This window comes from Pelophylax lessonae (assembly GCF_965119305.1).
Source record: "Pelophylax lessonae genome assembly, chromosome: 1".
NCBI lineage: Eukaryota > Metazoa > Chordata > Amphibia > Anura > Ranidae > Pelophylax > Pelophylax lessonae.
In genome coordinates, this window is record NC_138768.1 from 496,126,260 (window position 1) to 496,148,997 (window position 22,738).

Consider the following 22,738-nt stretch of genomic DNA (forward strand, 5'->3'; position numbering starts at 1 on the left):
AATGAGCTCAACATGCCTCTCAGGACATTCCTTGGATGTCTTCTTTCCAAAAAGTGGTAGTTTGGGGGGGGGGTGTGTTTGTACTGCCCTGCCATTTTAGCACTTCATGAAATGAGATAGGCAGTCAGAAATTAAAGCTGCGTAAATTTCAGTATTTACACCATAGTTTGTAGACGCTATAACTTTTGCGCAAACCAATAAAAATATGCTCATTTAAATTTTTTTTGTCAAAGACATGTAGCTAAATACATTTTGGCCAAAAAATATGACATAAATTGAGTATATTGGATATTTTTTAAAAGACAAATTTGAAAATGTATTTTTTTCTCAAAATCTTTGCTCTTTTTTTATTAATATCGCAAAAAATAAAAAGCGCAGAGGTGATCAAATACCACCAAATACCGCTCTGTTTGTGGGAAAAAAAGGACGTAAATTTTGTTTGGGTACAGCATTGCATGACCGCGCAATTGTCAGTTAAAGTCACGAAGTGCCAAGTTGAAAAAAGGGGTCTGGTCAGGAAGGGGGCAAAATCTTCCGGGGCTTAAGTGGTTAAGATACAGTGCCTTGCAAAAGTATTCGGCCCTCTTGAACTTTGCGCCCTTTTGCCACATTTCAGGCTTCAAACATAAAGATATAAAACTGTAATTTTTTTTGAAGAATCAACAACAAGTGGGATACAATCATGAAGTGGAATGAAATCTATTGGATATTTCAAACTTTTTTAACAAATAAAAAACTGAAAAATTGGGCGTGCAAAATTATTCAGCCCCTTTACTTTCAGTGCAGCAAACTCTCTCAAGAAGTTCAGTGAGGATCTCTGAATGATCCAATGTTGACCTAAATGACTAATGATGATAAATAGAATCCACCTGTGTGTAATCAAGTCTCTGTATAAATGCACCTGCACTGTGATAGCCTCAGAGGTCCGTTTAACGCGCAGAGAGCATCATGAAGAACAAGGAACACACCAGGCAGGTCCGAGATACTGTTGTGGAGAAGTTTAAAGTCAGATTTGGATACAAAAAGATTTCCCAAGCTTTAAACATCCCAAGGAGCACTGTGCAAGCGATAATATTGAAATGGTAGGAGTATCAGACCACTGCAAATCTACGAAGACCTGGCCGTCCCTCTAAACTTTCAGCTCATACAAGGAGAAGACTGATCAGAGATGTAGTCAAGAGGCCCATGATCACTCTGGATGAACTGCAGAGATCTACAGCTGAGGTGGGTGACTCTGTCCATAGGACAACAATCAGTCGTATACTGCAAAAATCTGGCCTTTATGGAAGAGTGGCAAGAAGAAAGCCATTTATTAAAGATTTCCATAAAAAGTGTCGTTTAAAGTTTGCCATAAGCCACCTGGGAGACACACCAAACATGTGGAAGAAGGTGCTCTGGTCAGATGAAACCAAAATCGAACTTTTTGGCAACAATGCAAAACGTTATGTTTGGCGTAAAAGCAACACAGCTCATCGCCCTGAACACACCACTGTCAAACATGGTGGTGGCAGCATCATGGTTTGGGCCTGCTTTTCTTCAGCAGGGACAGGGAAGATGGTTAAAATTGATGGGAAGATGGATGGAGCCAAATACAGGACCATTCTGGAAGAAAACCTGATGGAGTCTGCAAAAGACCTGAGACTGGGAGGGAGATTTGTCTTCCAACAAGACAATGATCCAAAACATAAAGCATATTAACATAATCTACAATGGAATGGTTCACAAATAAACATATCCAGGTGTTAGAATGGCCAAGTCAAAGTCAAGACCTGAATTCAATCGAGAATCTGTGGAAAGAACTGAAAACTGCTGTTCACAAACGCTCTCCATCCAACCTCACTGAGCTCGAGCTGTTTTGCAAGGAAGGAATGGGCAAAAATTTCAGTCTCTCGATGTGCAAAACTGATAGAGACATACCCCAAGCGACTTACAGCTGTAATCGCAGCAAAAGGTGGCGCTACAAAGTATTAACTTAAGGGGGCTGAATAATTTTGCACGCCAAATTTTTCGGTTTTTTATTTGTTAACAAAGTTCGAAATATCCAATAAATTTCATTCCACTTCATGATTGTATCCCACTTGTTGTTGATTATTAAAAAAAAAAAAAAAAAATTACAGTTTTATATCTTTATGTTTAAGCCTGAAATGTGGCAAAAGGTTGAAAAGTTCAAGGGGGCCGAATACTTTCGCAAGGCACTGTATAAGGTAACGTAAGATAAAGAGCTAGACTACAAAGACTTAAAGTGGAACTTCAGGTAGAATAAAAAGTTCCTAAACCAGTTCCCGCCTAGCCTATAGCAGATTAATGACCGGGCGGGACTCTCTTGGGGATGTCCAGCCCACTACCCAGCTGTACAGCGTGTGCTAACAGAAAAGAAGGTCATGGCGACACAGTGTGCTGACTAATGTGCTGGGGGGTGTGCGGTTGACACGGAGTTCCCAGCACAAATCACAGGACGCAACTAGGGCATGACATTTTTGTACAAAGTGGCACTGCTGGTACAGGAGGCAAGTAGGTGCAGGGGATTATTTGGATGTGCCACACTCAGCACACCCCGTGCGCATGCCTATGATTATTAAGGACTAGACATTAAGCCCGTTAAATTAACGGGCGCTAGAACATATGTGGGCAAAAATTTGTAAAAACAGACTTGTTCCAGTACAAAAAAGAGTGGACAACCATGTAGTTGATTTCTATCTTATCGTATTTATTCTTTAGAAATGTTACAGAAGAATAATGTGAAAAATGAAAAAACATCACTGTGCATTGAAAAGGGGCACGCTGGTCACTGTGCATTGAAAGGGGGCACGCTGGTCACTGTGCATTGAAAGGGGGGCACGCTGGTCACTGTGCATTGAAAGGGGGGCACGCAGCGCTGGTCACTGTCCATTGAAAGGGGGGCACGCTGGTCACTGTGCATTAAAAGGGGGGCACGCAACGCTGGGCAATGCTGTGGCACTCTGCAATGATTGGGGGCAATGCTGTTGCACTCTGCAATGATTGGGGGCAATGCTGTGGCACTGCAATGATTGGGGGCAATGCTGTGGTCACTGTGCATTGACAGGGGGCATACTGGTCTCTCTGCATTGAAAGGGGGGCACGCTGGTCACTGTGCATTGAAAGGGGGGCACGCTGGTCACTGTGCATTGAAAGGGGGGCACGCTGGTCACTGTGCATTGAAAGGGGGGCACGCTGGTCACTGTGCATTGAAAGGGGGCACGCTGGTCACTGTGCATTGAAAGGGGGGCACGCTGGTCACTGTGCATTGAAAGGGGGACACACTAGTCACTGTGCATTGAAAGGGGGCACGCTGGTCACTGTGCAATGAAAGGGGGCACGCTGGTCACTGTGCAATGAAAGGGGGCACGCTGGTCACTGTGCATTGAAAGGGGGGCACGCAGCGCTGGGCAATGCTGTGGGCACTCTGCAATGATTGGGGGCAATGCTGTGGGCACTCTGTAATGATTGGGGGAAATGTTGTGGCACTCTGTAATGATTGGGGGCAATGCTGTGGTCACTGTGCCTTGAAAGGGGGCACGCTGGTCTCTCTGCATTGAAAGGGGGGCACGCTGGTCACTGTGCATTGAAAGGGGGGCACGCAGCGCTGGTCACTGTGCATTGAAAGGGGGGCATGCTGGTCACTGTGCATTGAAAGGGGGGCACGCTGGTCACTGTGCATTGAAAAGGGGCACGCTGGTCACTGTGCATTGAAAGGGGGCACGCTGGTCACTGTGCATTGAAAGGGGGACACGCTGGTCACTGTGCATTGAAAGGGGGGCACGCAGCGCTGGTCACTGTCCATTGAAAGGGGGGCACGCTGGTCACTGTGCATTAAAAGGGGGGCACGCAACGCTGGGCAATGCTGTGGCACTCTGCAATGATTGGGGGCAATGCTGTTGCACTCTGCAATGATTGGGGGCAATGCTGTGGCACTACAATGATTGGGGGCAATGCTGTGGTCACTGTGCATTGACAGGGGGCATACTGGTCTCTCTGCATTGAAAGGGGGGCACGCTGGTCACTGTGCATTGAAAGGGGGGCACGCTGGTCACTGTGCATTGAAAGGGGGGCACGCTGGTCACTGTGCATTGAAAGGGGGCACGCTGGTCACTGTGCATTGAAAGGGGGGCACGCTGGTCACTGTGCATTGAAAGGGGGACACACTAGTCACTGTGCATTGAAAGGGGGCACGCTGGTCACTGTGCAATGAAAGGGGGCACGCTGGTCACTGTGCAATGAAAGGGGGCACGCTGGTCACTGTGCATTGAAAGGGGGGCACGCAGCGCTGGGCAATGCTGTGGGCACTCTGCAATGATTGGGGGCAATGCTGTGGGCACTCTGTAATGATTGGGGGAAATGTTGTGCCACTCTGTAATGATTGGGGGCAATGCTGTGGTCACTGTGCCTTGAAAGGGGGCACGCTGGTCTCTCTGCATTGAAAGGGGGGCACGCTGGTCACTGTGCATTGAAAGGGGGGCACGCAGCGCTGGTCACTGTGCATTGAAAGGGGGGCATGCTGGTCACTGTGCATTGAAAGGGGGGCACGCTGGTCACTGTGCATTGAAAGGGGGGCATGCTGGTCACTGTGCATTGAAAGGGGGGCACGCTGGTCACTGTGCATTGAAAGGGGGGCACGCTGGTCACTGTGCATTGAAAGGGGGGCATGCTGGTCACTGTGCATTGAAAGGGGGGCACGCTGGTCACTGTGCATTGAAAGGGGGGCACGCAGCGCTGTTCACTGTGCATTGAAAGGGGGGCACGCTGGTCACTGTGCATTGAAATGAGGGCACGCAGCGCTGGTCACTGTGCATTGAAAGGGGGCACGCTGGTCACTGTGCATTGAAAGGGGGGCATGCTGGTCACTGTGCATTGAAAGGGGGGCACGCTGGTCACTGCACATTAAAAGGGGGGCACGCTGGTCACTGTGCATTGAAAGGGGGCACGCTGGTCACTGTGCATTGAAAGGGGGCACGATGGTCACTGTGCATTGAAAGCGGGCACGAAGGTCACTGTGCATTGAAAGGGGGGCACGCAACGCTGGGCAATGCTGTGGCACTCTGCAATGATTGGGGGCAATGCTGTTGCACTCTGCAATGATTGGGGGCAATGCTGTGGCACTCTGCAATGATTGGGGGCAATGCTGTGGTCACTGTGCATTGAAAGGGGGCACGCTGGTCTCTCTGCATCGAAAGGGGGGCACGCTGGTCACTGTGAATTGAAAGGGGGGCACGCAGCGCTGGTCACTGTGCATTGAAAGGGGGGCACGCTGGTCACTGTGCATTGAAAGGGGGGCACGCTGGTCACTGTGCATTGAAAGGGGGCACGCTGGTCACTGTGCATTGAAAGGGGGCACCCTGGTCACTGTGCATTGAAAGGGGGGCACGCTGATCACTGTGCATTGAAAGGGGGGCACGCTGGTCACTGTGCATTGAAAGGGGGGCACGCAGCGCTGGTCACTGTGCATTGAAAGGGGTGCATGCTGGTCACTGTGCATTGAAAGGGGGCATGCTGGTCTCTCTGCGTTGAAAGGGGGGCACGCTGGTCACTGTGCATTGAAAGGGGGGCAGGCACGCAGCACTGATAGGGGACATGCTGGTCACTGTGCATTGAAAGGGGACACGCTGGTCACTGTGCATTGAAAGGGGGCACCCTGGTCACTGTGCATTGAAGGGGGGCACCCTGGTCACTGTGCATTGAAAGGGGGGCACGCTGGTCACTGTGCATTGAAAGGGGGGCACGCAGCGCTGGTCACTGTGCATTGAAAGGGGGCATGCTGGTCTCTCTGCATTGAAAGGGGGCACGCTAGTCACTGTGCATTGAAAGGGGGGCACGCAGCGCTGGTCACTGTCCATTGAAAGGGGGGCACGCTGGTCACTGTGCATTAAAAGGGGGGCACGCAACGCTGGGCAATGCTGTGGCACTCTGCAATGATTGGGGGCAATGCTGTTGCACTCTGCAATGATTGGGGGCAATGCTGTGGCATGGTCGGGGTGCCCTGTAGCCGCCTTCCAGTGCTCTCTCTGGGATAAGAAGCTTAGAGAACCCGGCAGGGATAGGATTTTTGCCCTGTACAGGGAGCCAAGGGATAAAAAGGTGTGAAATGGCCGGTCTTTATAGAGGAGGTGAGCCTGTGTGCGGGTCGTGCCTGTCAGTTGGGAGCCCATAGAACGATGTGGAGTGTCCCTGTGGTGGAGCCGGGTCCCGTCTCCAGCTCCGTGTACGGTCGGCAGTGCGGGCTCCAGTGTTCTGACAGAATGCTATACCCGCTCAGATTGCTATACCCTCGTCACTTCCGCCCCGGTGCGCATGCGCAGAAGGCATTCTGGAGGTCCGATGTGTATAGCGAACAGCTGACTGAGAAGAGGCGGGGCTGAGACGTCATCGAGTTCTTACAGGGGGCAGGGCGGGGAGGATTAGTAGACCTGAGAGGAGGCGGTACATCACACTGCACACACGGGAGGCATTGTCCGAGTCCGACAGGAGCTGCGGTCTTCTCCGCCACAGAGGTACATCTCCTTCTCCAGCTGGAACGGAACGTCAGCCAATCCTGAGGCAGATGCTGAAAGGTGGGCGGGGATCCGCTCATGTACACACCCACCCAGAGCCGGCAGCCCGCCCGAAGGCTCTGCGTCCCAACGGCTGTCCCTGGGCACATGTGCAGTAGCACATTTCCACGGACACAGGGAATCTGGACGCAGGGACACTGGGGTTTTATTAATATAGATAAGATTTGGGTTGACTATGGGTTTAAGATGACTCCAACCCATTCACAGTTTGCTTTACATTGAATTCATGTAATGTTTTAGTATCCTAGCAATCAACTACCAATACTGCACTTTCTGACCTTGAACTTAGGTCAGGTGGATTAGAGTAGCCAATAATGAGGGGCTTTGTTATGTGCCAGCCAACTCACTATAAAAGGCTGGGTTCAGTGGATAGGGAGAGCTGAAAGTGTTTTTATAGAGAGAGATAGTTGCTGATATACAGTGCTGTAGTGGGCTACATTACTATGAATTGCATTGTGATTGACTGAGGCTTTTTTTTTGTGTCAGAACTCGCCAATGCTATGTACTGGCATCACCCATCACATTGTCTGGCCAACAATATGCAATACTTTCTGCGTTCCAGCCAGGACCTGGTATCCTATTTTGAAGCTTTTGTCTAGCATCCAATCAGGCATTGGCAGAGGAACACAGGCACAGGCAGATCAGTGCTGTGAGCATTGGACACCTTACAGCTCAGTAATCTGAGCTGCTGTAGTCTACCTCTGATACCTGGATCCATACAGTGCTCTATAGGTATGTGAAGCAGGCATTGTTACCATTGCATTTTGGAGCCCAACATGCCTCCAATTACCAGATAGCCAAAAGGGAGGCAGCTGTCTCAGCAACACTTTTAGAATGTTTTTTAACCAATAGCGGATAGGCCCGGCTAAAGGCAGCACCTCAAATACATGATTACCGATTACTTGGGACTCAGGGCTGATGCAGACACTTTTAGAAGGGAGAACCACATGGACTACTGGGTACTCAGGCTCAGGGCCGGTGCTAGACTATTTTGCGCACTAGGCAAGACCAGCTACTTGCGCTCCCCTCCCCAGAAAAAAAAAAGACATACAGGTACGGTACGTGATTCCATGCTGAAGGGCCGCCCTGCTGCAGTATATGTGCGTTGGGCAGTCCAGAAGCAGATATATACAAAAGCAGCAGTCTTTTATTATAATAATAACAATATTATATTATATAAAATATAATATTATATTTACTGCTGATATATAATATTGGGGATCACACAAGACTACTGCTTTTGTATATATATTATATTTTCCTGCTGATATAATATTGGGGGACGGCACACAAGACTGCTGCTTATATAATTTACTTCTGATATCACACACTGGTCCACCATCCATCCCAATTTCATCTCTATTCTAGATCATCAATTCAGTATCCAATATTTGTCCATGACCATACTACAATAAATATGTACATAATACTGTACACGGGGAATTCCGATAACGATTGCCGCAGCTACAGGCTGTGTTATTTCTGTTTGTCTACAGCATGAGCCAGGCAGCAATTATTACAAGCCACACTATCTGACTGACACACTGTACCTTCTCTTCCAATATCCTTAGTCTGAGCCACACCGTGTGGGACAGACAGCCAGGGACTGCACGGCTCCTCTGCTCTGCTATGGGTGGGACTGGACTGGAGCAGGAAATTATGTCATGTTAACGTGGGCACCGCGCCCGTGTTTAGCACCTTATTGGTTGGCACGGCACCTGTCCTGGGCACACAGTGCCAGCAAGGCTGCAGGGATTGGCAGACGGCGACGTCACGAACACCAATCCTATGTGCACAGACAGACGGATCTTGTGGCTTACACACTGCACAGGTTTAGCACCTTATTGGTTGGCACGGCACCTGTCCGGGGCACACAGTGCCAGCAAGGCTGCAGGGATTGGCAGACGGCGACGTCACTAACACCAATCCGATGTGCACAGACAGACGGATCGTGAGGCTTACACACTGCACAAGTTCAGCAGCAAAACACAGTGAGTGACACTCAGAGACTCAGCACAGACACAGTGACAGCACTATTCCGGCGAAGCCACGGCTGCCGCCAGGCCAGGTGAAATTACATAGTGATCCATCTGGGCCAGCCTGCACCCTCCCGACTAGGCAAGGCAGCAGTGCTTGGTTGTTGGTGGTGCATGAACACCGCAACCCCTCGCAGTTACTCTTGCTGGGCGCAGGAACGGGCCCTGCTGTTAAAAATTAGATTTGAAATTGCTTGTACTTGTCATACAGGTGCAGAAAAATTGGGCCTTGGGTGTTGTGTGCCTGAACACCGTAACCCCTTGCAGTTACTCTTGCTGGGCGCAAGAATGGGCCCTGCTGTTAAAAATTAGATTTGAAATTGCCTGTACTTGTCATACAGGTGCAGAAAAATTGGGCCTTGGGTGTTGTGGTGCCTGAACACCGTAACCCCTTGCAGTTACTCTTGCTGGGCGCAAGAATGGGCCCTGCTGTTAAAAATTCCATACAAAATTCTAATCGCATGTACTTGTCATACAGGTGCAGAAAAATATGTCTTTGGTTGTCGGTGGTGCCTGAACACTGCAACCCCTCGCAGTTACTCTTGCTGGGCGCAGGAACAGGCCGGCCCTGCTGGTAAAAATTCCATACAAAATTCAAATCGCATGTACTTGTCATACAGGTGCAGAAAAATTGGGCCTTGGGTTGTGGTGCTTGAACACCGTAACTACTCGCAGTTACTCTTGCTTGGCGCAGGAACAGGCCCTGCTGTAAAAAAACTAGATACAAAATTGAAATTGCATGCACCTCTCATACAAGTGCAGAAAAATTAGGCCTTGGGTGTCGGTGGTGCCCTAAACCAAAAACATTGTTGGAAGCTAGCATAATCAATATTGAGGAATAGGAATAGGCAGCATATGCAGTCTTCAAGGGATGGCAGACCCCTAGCAAATTTGGTTACATCAGCATCAGGGGCTTGATAGCTGCTGTTGATAAAAGTCAGGTGGTCAACCGAGTCTGTGGACAGACTCACTCTTTTGTCCGTCACAAAAACCTCCAGCAGCACTGAATGTCCATTCGGAAACCATGCTCGAAGCAGGATAGGCCAGTAGCTCGATTGCATATTGAGCAAGCTCTGGCCAGTGGTCCATCCTGCATGGCATCATTTAGCCTGAATACTTACGTAGCCCCCTGAATGCTTAGGGAGCACTGCTGGTTCAGAGGACAATACAGCAGAAGAGGACATAGAGGAAGAAGAAGAGGAGGAGGGGGTGGAGTAGACAGATGTGGCAGAATCAGCACCAGCTTTTGGGAGGCGCTGAACCCTGTCCTGTATCCTTCCCAGCTGCCAGCAGATTTACCCAGTGCGTCATGAGGGAAATGTAACCTCCTTATCCATGCCTGCTGGACAAAGAGTCAGCAGTAATGTGAACCTTCCCACTGACTGCTCTGTCCAACGAGCCCAAAACAATTTCTTCACATGATGGTAGAGAGCTGGAATGGCCTTTCGTGAAAAAACTGGGCTTTGTTTGCGTTCCAAGCCTGCTCTGACTTCCGCTTCGTCACTTCCGGCTCAGACGCTTTCCGGTGAGACGTATCCTCTCCGCTTTGCTCTGCATCGCTGGAGGAAGCAGAAGGGAGCCTGTAGTGGACACCGGCTGGTTCGGTGCCCCCCCCCCCTTTTGTGACGTTTGGGCAACTACTATCTACAGCATTCTCCCCACCATATGCGGACCTCCCACCCAGCGGTTGCGTGTGCTGTGAACCCCTCATGACCAGCGGCTCCATCTGTAACAGAATACCGGTTTTGGAATTTTTCCTTTTACCACATGTCCTTTTAATAAACATTATTGGTTCACATGGGCTGCTTTCCTAGTGTTTATAGTAGCAACTGTGGTTAGCGCAGGTTTCCTTCTCTTTTTTTGTGCACAATTTCATGCTGGTCTCAGCATTCCCAAACAGCAGCACCATTGGTTGAGTGTGTAATTTCATAGTGAGACTGCCACAGTCTTAGCGCTGGAACTTTCTGGTTTTGTACACTGCTGATATATACTATATTGGCTAATATATACTACACTGTCTGAGATATACTGCACAGGCTGATATATACTACACTGTCTTATATATACTACACTGCTGATGTATACTACACTGGCTGATATATACTACACTGCTGATATATACTACACTTGCTGATATATACTGCACTGCTGATACAGTATATACTACAATGTCTTATATACAGTATCTCACAAAAGTGAGTAAACCCCTCAAATTTTTGTAAATATTTTATTACATCTTTTCATGTGACAACACTGAAGAAATTACACTTTTTCTACAATATAAAGTAGTGAGTGTACAGCTTGTTGTAAACTTTCTGTCCCCTCAAAATAACTCATGCCCAAATAAGGGTCTCGGGTGTGAGTGGGGATCAGGTGTGTTACATTTGGTGTTATCGCTCTCACTCTCTCATACTTGTCACTGGAAGTTCAACATGGCACCTCATGGCAAAGAACTCCCTAAGGATCTGAAAAAAATAACTGTTGCTCTACATAAAGAAAGCCTATGCTATAAGAAGATTGCCAAGACCCTGATACTGAGCTGCATCACAGTGGCCAAGACCATACAGCGGTTTAACAGGACAGGTTCCATTCAGAACAGGCCTTGCCAAAGGTCGACCAAAGAAGTTGAGTGCACGTGCTCAGCGTCATATCCAGAGGTTGTCTTTGGGAAACAGACGTATGAGTGCTGCCAGCATTGCTGCGGCAGTTGAAGGGGTGAGAGGGTCAGTCTGTCAGTGCTCAGACCATACACCGCACACTGCATAAAATTGGTCTGCATGGCTGTCGTCCCAGAAGAAAGCCTCTTCTAAAGATGATGCACAGGAAAGCCCGCAAACAGTTTGCTAAAGACAAGTAGACTAAGGACATGGATTACTGGAACCATGAGACCAAGATAGACCAACTTATTTGGTTCAGATGGTGTCAAGTGTATGTGACGGCAACCAGGTGAGGAGTACAAAGACAAGTGTGTCTTGCCTACAGTCAAACATAGTGGTGGTAGTGTCATGGTCTGGGGCTGCATGAGTGCTGCCAGCAATGGGGAGCTACAGTTCATTGAGGGAACCATGAATGCCAACATGTACTGTGACATACTGAAGCAGGGCATGATCCCCTCCCTTCGGACACTGGGCCACAGGGCAGTATTCCAACATAATGATCCCAAACATACCTCCAAGATGACCACTGCCTTGCTAAAGAAGATGAAGGTTAAGGTGATGGACTGGCCAAGCATGTCTCCAGACCTAAACCCTATTGAGCATCTGTGGGGCATCCTCAAATGGAAGGTGGAGGAGCGCAAGGTCTCTAACATCCACCAGCTCCCTGATGTCGTCATAAAGGAGTGGAAGAGGACTCCAGTGGCAATCTGTTGAGCTCTAGTGAGCTCTATGCTCAAGAGGGTTAAGGAAGTGCTGGAAAATATTGGTGGCCACGCAAAATATTGACATTTGGGTCCAATTTGGACATATTAACTTAGGGGTGTACTCACTTTTGTTGCCAGGGGTTTAGACAATAATGAGTTATTTTGAGGGGACAGCAAATTTACACTGTTATACAAGCTGTACACTCACTACTTTACATTGCAGCAAAGTGTAATTTCTTCAGCGTTGTCACAGGAAAAGATATAATAAAATATTTACATAAATGTGAAGGGTGTACTCACTTTTGTGAGATACTGTATACTGGTGATATATACTGCAAGGGTTGATTTATCTATACTGCACTGGTTGATATATCTCTACTGCACTGGCTAATAAATCACTATATAATTCACACAATCCACTACCTGCCTAATCTCACTCCTATCTCACCCAAACACACTCTACACGGCTGCCGTGTCAGCAGCAGGCTTAGATAGTGTGGATGTGGACTTAGCCCCGGTACCACGATTGGCTAAAGGCACCCTGCCTTTGTCCAGTCATGGCAATGACAGGACATTGTGCTGTGATTGGCCAAAGCATACAGGTCAGGTGCATGCTTTGGCCAATGACCAGCACTTAATGCACTGCAATTCGACTTGAACTCGAAGCCCATCTCTGCTGGTGATTAAGCACTGTAATGATGTCACATATAATGTTTCTCCAGCTGGACCACAAAATGTGAACAATATGTGGGATTATTGTCCCTGAAATATGCTTGAAAGTTTCCTTTTACATTGTAGCCTAACCAAGCTACAGTGCTTACATACACTGTACAATATGTGTGGCTATTGTTTGCCAGATAACACACTCTAAATTTTTTATTTCAGGACAAAACCTGCATTGTCTCTTCCCCCTACATTGTGGCCTAAAGAAGCTGTTTATGTCCTGTACTGTGTAGCCACTGTACAATCTGCTTGGCTATTGTCTCTGAAAAAATACACTCTTTTGTTTATTTTAGGATAAAATGTGCTTCGTGTCTCCCAATAATGCCTCAATCACAGGGCCAAATTAGCAGTGGTGCAGCAACTATACTGTAAAATACTGCGCTCGGTAACCCGGGTGTGTGCGGACAGCCATTGCCAGGAAGCCTGTGCACTGATTGCAGTTGTCCACTGGTGTTCAGTTGTAATCACACAGCGATTATCTGTGGTTAGAAACAGATGATCATCCCCGCATGCTACATGGGGCAGTCATTTTTTCCTAACCACAGGATCAATTCCTGTCTAATTACTTCTGAACATTGGCAAACAGCTGAAGCTGCTGTCAGCCTTTGATTTCTTTGTACAGGTTTCCCTACCATGCACACCAGAGCCCCTGGGTGCAGTTTATCACAAGATTTTGCTGCACCAAGGTTGGCCATTTGACAATGTGAATGATGACAGCAGGCTTAGACAGCAGGCTAACCAAGCTTCTCACATACTAACCGTCCACTGTATAATATTTGTGGATATTGTTTTCTGAAATAATATACTTTAAATACTGATTTTAGATTAAAACCTGCCCTGTGTCTCCCTTTTCCACTGCAACCTCAAGAATCTGCTTACATCCAGACACTGTACAATTTGTGTGGCTATTGTCTTGCACTGAGGCCTAAACAAGCTACCCACCTACTTTCCAGATACTGTACTGTATACAGTATATGGCTATTTTTTACTGAAATAATACACTTTGATTCTTATTTTTTCTCTCCCTTTTACATTGTGGCCTAACTAATCTCCTTTCATACTGACCAGTCGCTGTATAAAATGTGTAGCTACTGTCTCTGAAATAATGCAATCTACTTTGATTTTCAGGATTATACCTGCCTTGCATCTCCCTCTTACACTGTAGCCTAGTGAGACTACTAACATACTGTCCAGCCAATGTACAATATTTGTTACTATTGGCTCTTAAATGATACACTGTAATGTTTGCTGCATGATTAAACCTGCATCAGCTCTTCCTCTTATATTATAGCCTAAAGAAGCCTATTGTATGGGTGTACAGACACTGTAAAATATTTGTAGCTATTGTCTCTAAAACAATACATTGTAATATTTATTTAAAATAAAACCTGCCTCATCTCTCCTTTGTACAGTGTGTCCCAATTAAGCTGCATACATACTGACCAGCCACTGTAGAATATTTGTGGATACTGTCTCTGAAAAAATCAAATTCATTTTTATTTCAGGATAAATCCGTCTTATCCCTCTTTTACATTGTGGCCTAAAGAAGCTGCTTATATACTCTACAGCCACTGAAAAAGATTTAAAGCTATCATCTCTCAGATAATACACTCTTTAATTTTAATTGCAAGATGCAACATGCCTTGTGTCACGATCTAAAGACTGGAACACCTGGGACTTTAAAACTCTGGGTCTAGCGGAGCAGTAGGGACAACTAAACAGTTGCGCCAGGGTATGGAGCCTGGCAGGTGCCGGGGGAATTGTGATGGCACGCAGGAGGGGATGTGTCAGAGTTGCAGGATCTAAGGAGCCGTCTGGTCTTCACCAGAGCCACTGGAGGTGTGGATGCTGTGCTGCAAGGGAGACCCCAGGTTATGGCTCTCTAACACACCCGTTCAGGCACAGTGCCAGCTGATAGCATACAGGATGGATTTAGGGTACACACAGGATAAAAGGACTAAAGGAGACTACAGCAGCTAGCAAGAAGAGACACTAGGAGGAGGACATAGGGAACAAGCGTGAAGCACAGGAGAGTGGGGGATAGCTGGGCAATAGCACAAGGAGAGATGGACACAGCAAGCAGGAATGAGAGCCAAAGCGAAAGGACAAGATAATGACAGCAATAGAAAGGAAGGGATACACAGACAGAAACCGAAAGAAAGAGTGCAGCAAAAGGGAAAACACTAAGAACAATGACAAGACCGAACAAACAAACATAATAAAAAGTGTACTGAAGGAACAGCAAGTGTCAGAGAAACAGGGATGTCCAGCTTCAGCGTGAAGACAGGTTGTTCGAAAACTAACCCACAGGTGCAAACGCTTAATAATTACTAGGTTCAGGGTGGACTGGCAGGAACCTGAGCAGCTCAGAGAGGGGGTAAAACCCGGAGCCCGATCAGTGTAACTGGAACTGTGACATCTTGTTTCTTTCAGTTTACTACCTATTCTTTCAATTTGCTGCTTTAGGGCTCATGCACTTGCTACTAGTTAATTCTTACCAAACATATATCTTATGTCTATATTCCTAATTTTCTGGAAGTAATTGGGAGGAACCTGGGAGGGTATTTGGGGAATGTGGAGTTATGGATTTCAAGTGTATTTGTGCATTCTGTTTTTACATTTTAATAAACTTTTAAGACTGACCTTTGGTTATCTGTGTGTGCTTGACTTCTGGCAAAAATATTTACTATCTTGTGTCCAAAGACTTCTAGACTGTAACTTGATAGCCTGTTACACTCCACTGTTGCCTACAGCCAAGTTAGCAAGGATTACTTGCCACAAATTTGTGGCAGTGTTACTGTATGACTGTTGACTTGCTACACATTTTCACTGGGAAGTTATGCACTTGCAGAGCACTTGAAGAACAATTTGCAAGGTAAGTCTCTAGCAAGAGCAAAGTTGCAGTGGTGAGTCTACAGCAAGAGCTCTGCAAGCCTACAGCATCAAGAGCAGAATTGCTTGCTATATGGGAGTTCACTTATTAGCTCCTTATGTAGCCAGTGGTGCTGGAGCAGAGTGAACGCAGGGGTTGTGACCTGGGGTCGGCACGCAAGTCCAAATTTCCTTGAGGGTCAATGGAGAATATCAGCTGGCTCTTAGATTCCTGCCCTCATGTGGGACCATTTTTGAACTCTGACCTGTCCTGACTCACTCCAGTGTAATATTGTTCCAGTTCCTAGGTCTTACCTCTTCCAGTGTGGTTTCTATTTTGCAAATTCAGCATGCAGGTCTAAATTGTCTAATGGTACTTCACTCTACTAAAACCTTTGGCCCACAATTCTCTGGTATGTCTACCACCTTTCATTTGGAACTCCCAGGAACACGGTATGGAAATACAGTGCTTCTGGGGTGTCCATATTGGCACAGCAGCCATCCTGATACAGCTTAACAGCATCTCCCAGGCATAGAATTAAAAGGATTTGTGTTTATCCCACCTCGCCCTCGAAATCAGATTAAAAGGAGGATGCAATCCCTACTGTATGCTATTTACATTTTTTTATTGGCACATGCCTTCCATGGCAGTGTCCACATTCCCATGCGCTATTAGCTTTGAAAATAGCCAGAACTAATTCACCCCACTTCATGCAGTAATTATCAGTTACCTGAGTGAACTCCGAATTTTACGTGATGAATAGCAAGTGGTGAGATTAGGCTGAGACTGTGAAGCAGTTAACCGTGCTTGTCCTTCATGTGGAACTGAAAGGAAAAAAAAAAATAAAGACCTTATACTTTGCTGGGCAGAAAAATCAGCTTCCTTCATGTGGTTTGCAAACAATTTAAAAGTACTGTACACTCCTTGATGTTTAATATTGAAATGTTAAAACCAGTAAAATATATCCAATGAAAAACTGTGTGTACTTTTAATCACTTAACCCCCAGGCCTTTTGTGGCACTTTTTTGTTTACATGTAACAACCAGTATTTTTGCTAAAATTTTTTTAGAACTCCCAAACGTTATATATTTTTTAAAGCAGAGGCCCTAGAGAACAAATTGGTTACGCTTTTACATTTTTTATGTCACATGGCATTTGCACAGTGGTTTTTCAAATGCAATTTTTTGGGAAAAAATACACTTTTTTAAACTTTTAGTGCAAAAAACCACAATACATTACCCAATTTCTTGGTGAAACATAAAATATGATAAAAGATGATGTTACACTGATTAAATAGACATCAAATAGGTCACACTTTAAAATAGGCACACTCATACAACAGCGACACAGGACATAAATTTTACTATCCATAGGCAACGTATTAAAAGCCTACTACAGGTTACCACTTTAGATTTATACAGGAGGTCTGGTGCTAGAATTACTGCCCATGATCTGACATTCACAGTGATACCTTACTGTGCGTTCGCCATTTGCTATTGGGACACTTAAGTGTGCTCGCTCCAGAGCCCTGTTCTGAGTGTCTATAAGAATCAGAGAGCAGGACTTGGCCTCGCCCCCTCCCCACTGGCTTTGATTGACAGCATCGGAAGCCAATGGCTCCTGTCGCTGTATCTGAGCCAATCAGGAGCGAGGGACCCGGGAGAGCCTTGGCTCTCATGCACATTGCTGGATCATGCTCAGGTATGTATTTAGGGGGGCAGCGGAGGAAGCTGCAGGCAGAAGGTTTTTTTACCTTACTGCATAGTAAAAATCCTTCTGCCTTTACACCCACTTTACTTGATTATATTTCAACATTTACTATCCCTTAAATGAACTACAGATGTTCTACAGCTACAAAATCCTATTTATTGAGATAGTTTAATGAGCTTATATTTAGTTAGGAGCTAAAATTGTAAAAAAATTGGCCCTTTTTTCATAGAAAAAAAAGTGGACATTCATTAAATAACTGAAACTAACAGCAAAAGAGAAGTTCTTTGTTCATTTTTATTTTTTTGTTTTAATAAAATAACAAAGAAAAAAGGCATCCCCATCTGTCCCGATAATGAGAGTCACCAACCCACCACTTCAGGCATACTAATGTGTTTATACAGGCCCCTTGCATTGTTATCGGCCCTATTACCATAAAGTGTATCTATACCCTAAACATTTGTAGTTTTTAATTGAATAGGGAAGCATAAAACCTAAGTGAGCTGAATGTTGCAGGAAAGGAGGTTAGGGCAATATGCAATATGTGAAGGAGTACAGAGGGTATAACAATGGACAAAATGTGCAGAAAAAGAAAGGACAGAGGTTATGCCAGCAGACCATATGTATAGAGAACAGAAGTGCAGGAGAGGAGGGTGGCAAGTGTGTATATGGGTAATGGTTTGTTAAAGCGTTTGTTACTCCACAACTTCATATTCCTGATTTGTTGCTGTTGTACCATGTACTTGCATGAGACAATATCCTGTTCTCTTTATATTGCTTCCTTTATGTGAAATCCCTGGTGTTCCTGCCAGTCCCTCTGCTTTCATATTAAAAACTGATGACACTAAGCAGGAGAACACACTTTGGTCAGGTCTCTAGCTATGCTATAACTCTCCTCCAATGAATAGGACATGACCTGAAATGCCCCCGCTGCAAGCCATTCACTGGGTAGCTCAGTGTACTGCTGCTTCTCCTCACTCAAGCTCTTATGCAGCTGAGAACAGAGGGAATGGGATCACTTATAAAAAAGGGGAGAAAAAAAAAGGTATTTATATTGTTTTTTTTTTATATCTATACAAAAATGTTTTGCTTTCCATTTCTATTTTAACCACGTCAGGGATCGAGTGAGGAAATCCACCCACTTGTGTAAACAAAGCGGGCGGATCTCCTCTGTGACAGACAAGGACAGATTACAGGATTCAGCATAGCTGAACCTGTGATCTGTGTCACACAACCCCCTCCCCCCACACACGTCAGTAAGCATGAGGCATACATTTAACCCCTTGATCACCAATAAAGTTAACCCCTTCCCTGCCAGTGTCATTATTACAGTAACAGTGCATATTTATAGCACTGATTACTGTAGTAATGTCACTGGTATCCCCAATAGTGTAAAAAATGTCAGATAGGGGTCTGATCTGTCCGCTGCAATGTAGCAGTCCCGCAAAAAAAAAATCGCAGATCGCCTCCATTACTAGTAAAAAAAAATAAACAATAAAAATGACAAATCTTTCCCGTAGTTAGTAAACGCGATAACTTTTACGCAAACCAATCAAAATATGCTTATTGTGATTTTTTTTTACCAAAAATATGTAGCAGAAAACAAATTGGCCTAAAATGTTAAAAAATTTTGATTTATACATTTTTTTGGGGAATTTTATATATCAGAATGTAAAAAATATTGTTTTTTTTTTTTTCAAAATTGTCGCTCTTTTTTTCAAAAATTAAAAATCGCACAGGTGATCAAATACCCCCAAAAGAAAGCTCAATTTGTGGGGGAAAAAGGACATAAATGTAATTTGGGTACAGCGTCGCACGACCGCACAATTGTCCGTTAAAGTAACGCAGTGCCGAATCGCAAAATATGGCCTGGTCAGGAATGGGGTAAAATCTTCCGGTCTTAAAGCGGTTAAAAATATGCTTATTGAGAATTTTTTTGTCAAAGACATGTAGCTAAATATATTGGATATTTTTTAACTGTCAAAGTAGAAAATGTAAATTTTTTCGTAAAATTTTTGCTCTTTTTTTTATTAATATCGCAAAAAATGAAAAGCGCAGAGGTGATCAAATACCACCAAAAGGAAGCTCTGTTTGTGGGAAAAAAAGGACGTAAATTTCGTTTGGGTACAGGGTTGCATGACCGCGCAGTTGTCAGTTAAACTCACGCAGTGCCAAGTTGCAAAAAGTGGCCTGGACGTTAAGCAGGAAATCCTCTGGTGGTAAAGTGGTTAAACTGAATAGGTTGTTTTGCAAGGTGATCATTTAGAATCGCTTTAACTATTTATTAGTAACTGTAATCAATAGGTTATTTTAAGCACTTTACGGCTAGCCACGTAGACCTATGTCTGCTGACTTTGCGTGGTTGTACTGGGGTGATAGCCTCCATGCCACGCCGCATTGATGCAGTAATTCATGCAAAAGGAGCCCCAACCAAGTATTGAGTACATAATATACTGTACATAGACATACTTTTCAGTAAGCCAACATTTCTGTATTCATTTTTTTTTTTTATTGGCCTTGTAAAATTCTAATTTTCTGATATTTCTGATTTTCACTAGCTGTAAGCCAAAAATCATCAAAATTAAAAGAAAATAAATGCTTGAAATATATCATTCTGTGTGTAACGCATCTATATAAAATAGGAGTTTCCCATTTGGAATTGAATTACTGAAAAAAAAATAACTTTAACCTAATCTTGCAGCTGTTAGGACTCACAATGGTTACTTCTACTCATGATATCTGCCAGGAGAGGGATAACTTCCTGGTAAGATTAGATTACTGCAAGTACAGCATTATTACAAATTGTGATTAACCCCTTTTTTGTGTAGCACTACCATCGTAGGAGCTGCTAAGTAGTTTGCCTGGATTCTTTCCCCAGTAGTTTCCTTACAGCACAACTCAGAGTTTAATTGCTTTTCTGGCTAAATAGTCTACAGGTATGCTTTATTGTAGAACTTCAATAGGTAGCAGGTAGTGATAGGATACTTCAGTAACCCTTACCAACAATTTGCGGATACTGAACTTTCTTGCAGAGCTAAACTATTAACAAAAGTATTGGGACACCTGCCTTTACACGCACATGAACTTTAATGGAATTCCAGTCTTAGTCTGTAGGGTTTATTATTGAGTTGGCCCACCCATTGCAGCTATAACAGCTTCAACTCTTCTGGGAAGGCTTTACACAAGGTTTAGGAGTGTCTCAACTTTGGGATGAATTCGAACAGAGACTGGGAGCCAGGCCTTCTCTCCATAATCAGTGCCTGACCTCACAAATGCGCTTCTGGAAGAATAGTCAAAGATTCCCATAGACACACTTCTAAACCTTGTTGACAGCCTTTCTAGAAGAGTTGAAGCTGTTATAGCTGCAAAGGGTGAGCCAACTCAATATTAAACCCTACTGACTAAGACTGGGATGCCATTAAATTCATGTGCATGTAAAGGCAGGCATCCCAATACTTTTGGTAATATAGTGTATATTTATCACACCATTGCTCTCTTAGCGCATCCACCTCTTCCATCACATGATGAGGCACATAGGGATAGTCATATCCGTACTGAATGGCTACTTTCTTCTGTATCATTCTCTGAAGTGGTGAAAGCCCAGGCAATTCCTGTGGGTTACCCCTACCTGGTGGGACACAAGAATCCGTCTTTCTGATAGGCTCCTTTTGAGCTAAACTCTGTGCAAAGGCAAGTGCCCCAGCAATAATGCTCCATATAGTACTTTCAAGCATGTGTCTCCCGTATTAGAGAATCTCTCCTGATTCTGCTACAATTTTAGTGGCTGAAAGCCTAAACCTGCCCTGCCGCTGACCTCCATAGGCTCACCTGCTGAAACAGTGGACCCCAGCCCTTTCTGTGCAGGGGCGACTGGACTGACTTAAGCAAAAGGTCTTTAAAGGCATCCCTCGGATGAACTTAAGACCTGGGCCCTGCTTTGATAGCAGACGTAGCAGTCTTGTTCCTCTGGATTCAGTTGCAGGCAAGCCCTCTAGGCACAGTCCCAGCCCTAATTCCCATTCAGCTCCCTCTTGCTGTACAGCATTCAGCCCATTTAGTGCTACTCAGTTTCCTCATCTCTGCTTCATGAACATTAGGCGGTGTGGAATCGGTACCAGTTCACCACGAGTAATGTGTTTCGGTAGGTGCCACCATCTTGGTGCTCTCGCTACGTACGCCCTTCTCCTCTACACCCGGACATGGCTCATCTGCTGAAACAGTGGCTCCCAGCTCTTTCTGTGTGAGTACAACATGACTGACTTACTGTAAGTAAAAGCCTTTTCAAGGCATTCCTCAGATGAATTTTAGCCCTGGGCCCTGCTTTGTTAGCAGAAGTAGTGGTCTCATTCCTCTGGATGCAGTTGCAGACAAACCCTCTAGGCATCAGTCTCAGCCCTCAGCCAGTACAGCTCCCCCTTATACCCCCCAAAATACCTGGCTGCTCCCTGACTCAAAGTTTTTATACAAACTTCCAGGCACCATCTAAGCACCTATCTATGAGGGTGCTACACTTGAAAACAAATGAGTCTGAAAAAAAAACCTTGGACTGAGAATTTTTGAACGGATGTAAAACTGCAGTTCCAACAAGCTGATTAAGATAAACAGAGGACCAAAGCGACAGGAGATTGAACATGCTATGATTAAACATGCTGCTATCTCTTGTTAGGTACTCCTGACTGAGCTACAGAGGTTTTTACGGGTGGAAGAAAAGAAAATAGCTTGATTCCCCCATCAACACAGTAAGTGTTGAAGGGGTAATGCCTCCCACTGCGCTATAGTATTCTGTCTGCAGGTGGGGGTGGGGGTGGGGATCGCATGTAAATAATCTGACAGGCTGGTTGTACCTGAGTGGATCCAGTCGATGAACTTGGGTACAATCAGCCTGCTCATAGATGGATCAAATCTCTGACGGTCCCTGCTGAACCAGCCGAATTTCAATCCATGTATGGCTGGCTTTACTCTAAAGAGGTAACTAAAACAGCCAAATATTAATTAAGTGTTCTTGCCTATGGCAAGTACACTTACTATTCTTTTACATATATATTATTCTTATTATAGCGAAAGCCTATGGGAAAATTTGGCACCCTAACTCCTCCAACAGTTTTTACCCTACACAGACAAGTAATATACCGAAACCATTCCCGATCACGTTGCTATTACTTTTTGGAAGGATTCGCCGTATGGTTTGTGAAATATCGTTGTTTTTGTGGTGAAATTTGGCGAAATTGGCCCCATAGGAATGAATGGCAAAATGTTCAAAACTAGAGTGGGGCCTGAAAATAGAGGGTTAGCAAAGAATTCTTGCCACATTTTCTAAACTGCTGCCACTCCCTCATTTTTAAGGCCACCTACACAAATGTTACATCAATACCTTCGCCTATCCCTGCTGCCACTTAACATTCCACATCTAAGCCATAGCTCTAATAGTTTTTACACTATGACCGTTTGTTTCCAACTCACGCCATCCATTGAC

The 22,738-nt window shown here is 45.2% G+C and overlaps 1 protein-coding gene across 3 annotated transcripts in view; it reads right to left on the reverse strand.

The window, feature by feature from the left end:
- Positions 1–22,738, reverse strand: part of LOC309553636 (FYN-binding protein 1-like) — a 649,087-nt gene that overhangs the window by 290,358 nt on the left and 335,991 nt on the right. For all 3 annotated transcript variants that reach the window (XM_082254927.1, XM_082254926.1, XM_082254925.1), the window contains one exon: positions 16,289–16,382. In XM_082254927.1, coding sequence (XP_082111053.1) covers positions 16,289–16,382 — 94 coding nt within the window. The remainder of the gene's footprint in view (positions 1–16,288; positions 16,383–22,738) is intronic.